Below are 6,671 nucleotides of genomic sequence, written 5' to 3'. Positions count from 1 at the left end.
TATCATATATAGATATATATATATATCATATATAGATATATATATATCGATGATATATATATATCGATGATATATATATCTATAGATGATATTATATATATCTATAGATGATATTATATATATCTATAGATGATATTATATATATCTATAGATGATATATACCCTAACCTATTGAGCTCCGTGGTGCAGGGCCAGCTGTGTCGCTCCCAGAGCGACTTATAAAGCAGGCAAACGAGTATTGAAAATGAATTTCAGAAATGAGTCATCTGATCAGCCTTTATGCAGACCAACCAAACTAGAACGAATATTGGCCCATAAATCTGAGCACCCGTAAGCCAAAGTCATGTTTTCTGCATCTACATGATGTAAATTGTCATCGGAGCGCCTGATTGGATGGCGTCCTCCAGTAAAAACAGATCTTCCATGTGTGTTTGGTAGGATAACCGTGGATTTACAAACGTGTGCTATAAACTCTTATTTGAATTCATGGTCGGAGCAACCAGTGGCCAAAACAAAGGTGAGACGAACATCTCGATTTAAATGCAGCCATTTTATAGCATATTATTCGTATAAAATAGATAAACAGTCATCTGAGGAACCACAGTCCAGATGGATACACAGGATGCTACATCCATCCCCTCACAGAGCTCAACACATGTAGAGGTCTAACTTAATATTCCCTCATCTGTTAGCATGTCATTCAGTCCTGGTCCTTCACAAAGCGGAGGCACAGCTCCTCTTCATCGCTCTCTGTCTGAGTGCATGCATGCTGATGCCAGACAGGTCGGCAGTCTATCCAGATCGATCCATAAGACTGTCAGTCGTCATCATTTTCTGAGGAGGAGTGTGTCATCTCATCGCGGTAACACAGGCCCAGCAGGCGCAGCTCCTCCAGTGCCTCCTTGTAGTCGCCCATTTCGGGCCCCTGGGAGAGGAAGCTGGGGGCCACGCGGCGGATGTCCAGGGCAATGGCGCCGCGATGCAGCTCGGACAGCCACGAGCCGAGAACGGGACCCGACTGGAGGGACGTCATGACGGGCGCGGAGGAGACCGCGGGGCCCCGAGCTGCAGAGATGGGATTCATTTATTTAAAAAAAACAAAAAACGTTTGTTTTAAGGTACAAACAGAGCGAAATAGAAATACACTCACAGCCAGGCGGAGGAGTCTGGCTCTGCAGGAAGCCCTGAGCGCTGAGCGACTGACTGAATATCTGAGGGAACGGTGGCGTAAGCGCACTGGGTGTAGACACCAACTGTAGACCCCTGAAGAGACGAGATAGAGGGAGCAGGGTTGGGTTAAAATACATACACATATATATACATATATATACACACACACACACACACACACACACACACACACACATACATACATACATACATATATATATATATATATATATATAAACGAGTAAAATGATTGGTTGGTTGGCAGCATGTGACGGGGTGGGGACTCACAGAGGAGACGTAGGATAGAAAGATTGTATGTAGGACGCCAGGACGTCCTCCCCGCTGTGGAGGCCGTGCAGAGGAGTGGCTGGCTGAGTCCCTGGAGGCAGAGAGCTGGTGGATGTAAAAGAGTTCAGCGACACAGTAAAAGGTCATATCAGGTTTGATGTCTGCATCTTTCTACAACTCATTTTCCTCTGACTATCTTCATTTGTAATCCTGTTGACTCAATGTGTTTTTTTTGTATTTTTGTTACCTGACTTTATGGTTAGTTCATTTATTTTTGTACACTTTCTATACATGTAAACTCTACGTTGTTAAGCACTTTTCAAACCGTCCTTACCGCTCATGCTCTTATCTTTTTTAGCACAAACGTGGCTATAAATCTGACTCATCATTTTCATCAATTCAATTTTTAAGTATAAAGCCAAAATATTAAAGGAAAAGTGACAAACATCTAAAAATTTTTTTTTTAAATGTAAGAAATAAAACTATAATCTTTTTACACGTAAAGGGAATCTTCCACAACTAATATCTGTCTTTTTTCATTGAAAGTCGATGTAGAAAGTTATGGTGTGCAGATATGAATGAGACGCTTAAACTGGTCTACCCAGCTTGTCTTGACTTGATATATCAATAAAGTTATATAATAACAATAAGATTTATTTACATAGCACCCATAACATAAAAAGATGCTTAAAGTGCTCGACAAGAACACAAAACAATAAAATTCAAAAAATCCACAACAATAGAGATACAAAATATACAACTAGTAATAAAGTTGATAGTGGTAAAAAAATCAATGTTAAGATATAACAACCATAAAAACAAAAAACTAAATGAACATTAAATAAATATTTAGAAAAGGGTGGAGTAAATAAAAGCAAGATTGTAACGTGTGGTTCATTGTTAACGTGTTCATGAACGTCTCACCTGGTGAGTCTCTGGCCCTCGAACCCTTTGAGTGTCGCCCACTGGCCATAGCAACGGCCGTCGCCGAGTTCCATGCAGGCCGATAGAGGTTTCCAGGGCAACTTGTCCGCGCAGGCGCTCAGGGCGTCGGGGAGAGTGCCGCCGTGCATCATGGGAAAGGGGACGGCGCCATAAGCGGCAACCACCTAAGGTTTCAAATCACACCGTGAGCCCAGAGGCTTCAAAACAAACAGTGGGTCAAATCCAGCAGCAGGAGGTCACCTTTCTGCCAGACACGGCCAGCGAGTCCGCCACCTGCCACATGGGAGAGCTGTTGTTCTTCAGCCTGTAAGGCAAAGTGAGGGCATCGAGGGCCAGAGCCAGAACAGAGCTGGAGTGGTACCACAGAGAGGGCTGAGGCGGGAAAGACAGGAGACACATGGGACCGTTAGACACCGATGAGATCAGATATATATTCATGCACACACGCACATACAGGAAGAGTGTCTCAGAGTCTTAACAGGACCTTAGATCGCAGTCTTAAAAAGACATTTAATTCAAAGACTAATCGTGTGGTTGGGTGTTGTGCTAGTTCTTTTTATTTTCATTCATCATCACCATGTTTCTCTCAATTTAATTTATGTGTTCAATCAAAGTCAATTAAATATGTCAAAATAAGGCATTGAAAAGCTCTTAAAAATATCAAATCTGACCCAGTTAAACTTCCATTAAACATATCTTTAAAAGTCTAATAATAACAAATAAATGATTTAAAAAAAATAAATCAATCAAAGGCTCACATCATAATTTAGGTGGGGGAATGCTACGGGAGCTGAGGGCCGTCTGCCCAGTCCGCCACGCAGGGTCAACGGGCAGAAGAAGGAGCTGTGGGCGGCCATGTTGACCGTCCCCAGCGCGCAGTTCAACACGTGGTAGAGCTCCTTCATCGGAGTCTGCGTGAGCGGGAAAGAACACAGTGAGTTCAGAGGCCCATTCACAAAACATCTGCTGTCACGCACCCTCTTAGCCAGAGTCGGCTGGAGTTCCGTGACTCACTGTATTGGGGTGACTGACGGGCGCCATCCCCCAGGTTAGGATACCTCTTCCGCCGTAAGAGTCCTGCAGCATCTCCGTGACCTTCGACCCAAGGCCGGCGAAGCCATCGGCCAGGTCACAGAAGACCTGGAAACCCTGAGATGAAAAACAGCACGAAATATATCAGCAACGTTTTAACGGAATAGCGTTTGGGAAGTTTAACCTGAAATATCTATTTAATATAATACAGTACAGTCAAATAAAAAAAAGAGTCTTACCTGAAGGTAATCGCACTCCTCTACAAAGAAGTGAAGTTTGTCCTCCAGCTGCTCGAGCACCGAGCCCTGCAGGAGAGCATCTCCCTGGCCAAAGGCCTCCAGACGATGAGCCTCCCTGCACACACATAAGAGACATCACTGTTTGGGGTGCAGGAGGGAAGAACAACAAGCTTTTAAGATGGCTATGCTGTGGCAGCATTTTTGTCTTTATTTGTTTTAGTGATTATCACTAATGGAATATGACAGAATACATTCATCAACATCTGAAAAGGAAGCGTGGGGATTAAGTGCAGCGGACATTGCGACGATCACGGCCGACCAACCAGCCAGACCAAACGCCACCGAACGGACCCAGGGAGGAGAGCCGAGATGGAAGCTAAGCTAACCCAGCTAGGACCTCCACTACCCAGCATGCTCCTGGCTGTCTGACGCCCTGTCGCAGAAAAATAAGATGGATGAAAGCAGCGGGAGGTCGGTGACTGTGCAGCCCACATCGTCACATAGACCTGGATCCATTGTGGTCCAGGATCAAGCTGCACCTGACGGGCTGACAGCAGGACAATGTTTCTCCTCATGTTGAAGTTTTAATGTGAAGATGTCGGCCATATTATCTGACCAGAGAATCTTTTTCTTGCTGCTGTTTACATTCTAATTAAAACAATGCACTACGGGAATGTACTACTGTTTTTGTTGTCATGCGTTTAGTGGTGTTACAAATGGGTTAAAACTGAGCAACCCTGTGTTGCATAATGACAATAAATGATCCTTGAATCCTTTAGATTGAGCCTGCAGAGAGCAGTCTGTGATTAAAGCCCACATCTGTGTAACGCCTGACATCTACTGGAGAAAAGCAGTTCCTGCACCGGCTGGTCTTTGGCACCACCTGAGTTTTTAGGGAAATTAAATTCACCTCATTTCGGCGAAACACAGTGCAGGAAGTGCGACGTGGCACCTTACCCGTCATGGTTGTACTGGTGGATGACGGAGACGGTGCGAGGGTGCAGGTGGATCCTGAGGAAGTCGGACCACACCTTCACGCTGCCCTCCAGGCGGTAGCCCTTTTGGACCCGAGCTAGCTGGCTGTTCACGGTTTCCACACTCACTGCACCTGCTGGGGGGGGGGGGGGGGGAGTGTCTAGAATGGTCGCTGCCGAGTGACACTAAATCTTGAGTATGTCGTGCAGAGTTTTTAAAGAAGGTTTCCTTTAAGGGTTTTCTCACCTGAGCGCTGACGCAGGGGACTGGAGTAAAAACTATCTTCAGCAAGGACCTCCCCTTTCTGGAGACAAGAAAACAAAGCTGTCAGGTTAACTGTTTGTATGAAGCTGCAACACTACGCCTCTACTGTAGAATTAAAAAAGAACAAACAAAAGCAAACATGATGTGCATTTCTATAAGCAGTGTGGATGCTATCAAGCTGGTAAAAAAGGTAAACAGACGGACACCTTTGTACACAAATGTACAATCAATTCATCAATTCATACTAGATCAAGATACTTCTTCAGATGTATAGACCACCATTATTATAAATGTCTTGGCATCACTGTGTCAAGTCAATATTGTGAAGGAGAATCGTACGTGTCGTTTCCACCGCAGATACTCACATCCAGCTTTTCCAGGTCTTCGAGAAAGGAGTTCTTCTCAGCTGGACTTTCTTTGTGCATCATGAGGCTTCCCTCCCTGCAGGATGGAGCTCATTTTTGTAACATAAAAAAAAAAGACGAAGAATTGTCCAAACAGAAGTCTGTCGGGCCCTTAAATGTGTAAACACATGCGCATGCAGAGACTGTTCTTTACCACGTGGCAGGGGAGGTGTCGTTGCTGGCGTCATACAGACTTCCCTCCTGCCGTAGAGTCCGGAGACTTCCTGTTACGGGGCGAGAGAGAGAAAGAGACAGGTGATTCAGCTGAGCAGGCGTCACTAGTTCCTGTACAGACCTGTATCCAACTAAGAAACAAAACCGTTAATTATGTGATTAAACTAGTACACACAACGTACATTTAAATCAGAACAGAAATATAAAGCTGCTCCAGCAAAGCAGATGTTTTCAGTATTAATTTAAAAAAGCGTGCGATAGGAAGACGTTACCTTTGAGATCCATGGCGATGAGGCGAGGTGTGTGGGTGACATGTCCGCCCGGAGTCTGTCCTTCACGAAACAGGACGTCACTCTGGATCTCACTCGGTGGCGTCTCTGGATCGTACGATAAAGACGCATCCTGCATGCAAACACAAGCCCGTCGTCAGTTACCCGTCACAGACTGAGATGGTAAAATGTGTATTATTATCTTTATTTAAACACCACAATAGGTCCATTTACATAATGATTTAGTTTTTAGACCCTTTACTTGAGAATAAACACTCATACCAAACTGTGAAAATACTCCAATGCAAGTAAAAGTCCTGGATTCAGAAAGTAAAAGTATGTAGGTATTCAGTGTGCAGTAAAGTATTGTTACCTGTCAGTATTGTACTGTATATGATGCCACTGTATCAATATTACTGCTGACTTCATATGTATGTTGTATTTTACTGCTGTAGATGTTTTTAAGTCCTTTATATAAAGTTGGGTAGTTTAATTTATGATAACATCATCATACTCTTTTTATCGTGAGCTCAGAAAAACAGTGTTGTTTTTGTGAAGATGCAACTTCTTCCAGCTGGTCCAAGAGGCTTTTTATTAGATAGTGTATTTGGCTTAAGAAGAAAGATCATTTTCTCAACCCATGAAGGAACAATTCATATTTCAGTTTATCAGAAAAAATAAACAAATGTGGATATACATGGTTTTCACTAGACAGGAAACGTATAAAAGAGTTTTAATCTGAAAAGTAACTAAAGTTGTCAGAGAAATGTAGTGCAGTAAATAAGTACGATATTTCCCTCTGAGGTGTAGTAGAGTATCAACCACAGACTGTATACAACAAGCCATCAACCACAGACTGTATACAAAAGCTATCAACCACAGACTGTATACAACAAGCTATCAACCACAGA

General features: G+C 43.5%; 1 protein-coding gene across 2 annotated transcripts; it reads right to left on the bottom strand.

The window, feature by feature from the left end:
• Positions 1 to 121: 121 nt before the first annotated feature.
• msto1 (misato mitochondrial distribution and morphology regulator 1) lies at positions 122 to 6,522 on the bottom strand. 2 transcript variants are annotated; one of them, XM_031840509.1, is made up of 13 exons: positions 5,764 to 6,522; positions 5,472 to 5,541; positions 5,279 to 5,354; positions 4,896 to 4,953; positions 4,632 to 4,782; positions 3,675 to 3,789; positions 3,418 to 3,552; positions 3,162 to 3,314; positions 2,644 to 2,775; positions 2,383 to 2,567; positions 1,459 to 1,563; positions 1,151 to 1,263; positions 122 to 1,065 (listed from the first exon to the last, which is right to left on the bottom strand). In XM_031840509.1, the coding sequence occupies exons 1-13, from the start codon at positions 5,897 to 5,899 to the stop codon at positions 818 to 820; spliced, it is 1,677 nt and encodes a 558-aa protein (XP_031696369.1). In that variant the 5' UTR covers positions 5,900 to 6,522; the 3' UTR covers positions 122 to 817. The 2 variants fall into 2 exon arrangements, with proteins under 2 accessions (XP_031696369.1, XP_031696368.1); XM_031840508.1 differs by having other exon boundaries at positions 123 to 1,065; positions 4,632 to 4,785.
• Between the last annotated feature and the right edge of the window lie 149 nt (positions 6,523 to 6,671).

The sequence above is a fragment of the Anarrhichthys ocellatus genome, unplaced genomic scaffold (assembly GCF_004355925.1).
Source record: "Anarrhichthys ocellatus isolate YVR2014 unplaced genomic scaffold, GSC_Weel_1.0 scaffold2877, whole genome shotgun sequence".
Classification (NCBI taxonomy): domain Eukaryota; kingdom Metazoa; phylum Chordata; class Actinopteri; order Perciformes; family Anarhichadidae; genus Anarrhichthys; species Anarrhichthys ocellatus.
Note: the sequence above shows the minus strand (reverse complement) of the source record. Positions and strands in the feature narration are given on the sequence as shown.

Coding starts and splice junctions, on each gene's coding strand:
- msto1 (XM_031840508.1), bottom strand. CDS start 5,899: ATGCAGGATGCGTCTTTATCGTACGATCCAGAGACGCCACCGAGTGAG. Junction 3,790..4,631: donor CACCAGTACAACCATGACGG/GTAAGGTGCCAC, acceptor ATGTGTGTGCAG/GGAGGCTCATCGTCTGGAGG. Junction 3,553..3,674: donor AGGAGTGCGATTACCTTCAG/GTAAGACTCTTT, acceptor TTTTCATCTCAG/GGTTTCCAGGTCTTCTGTGA.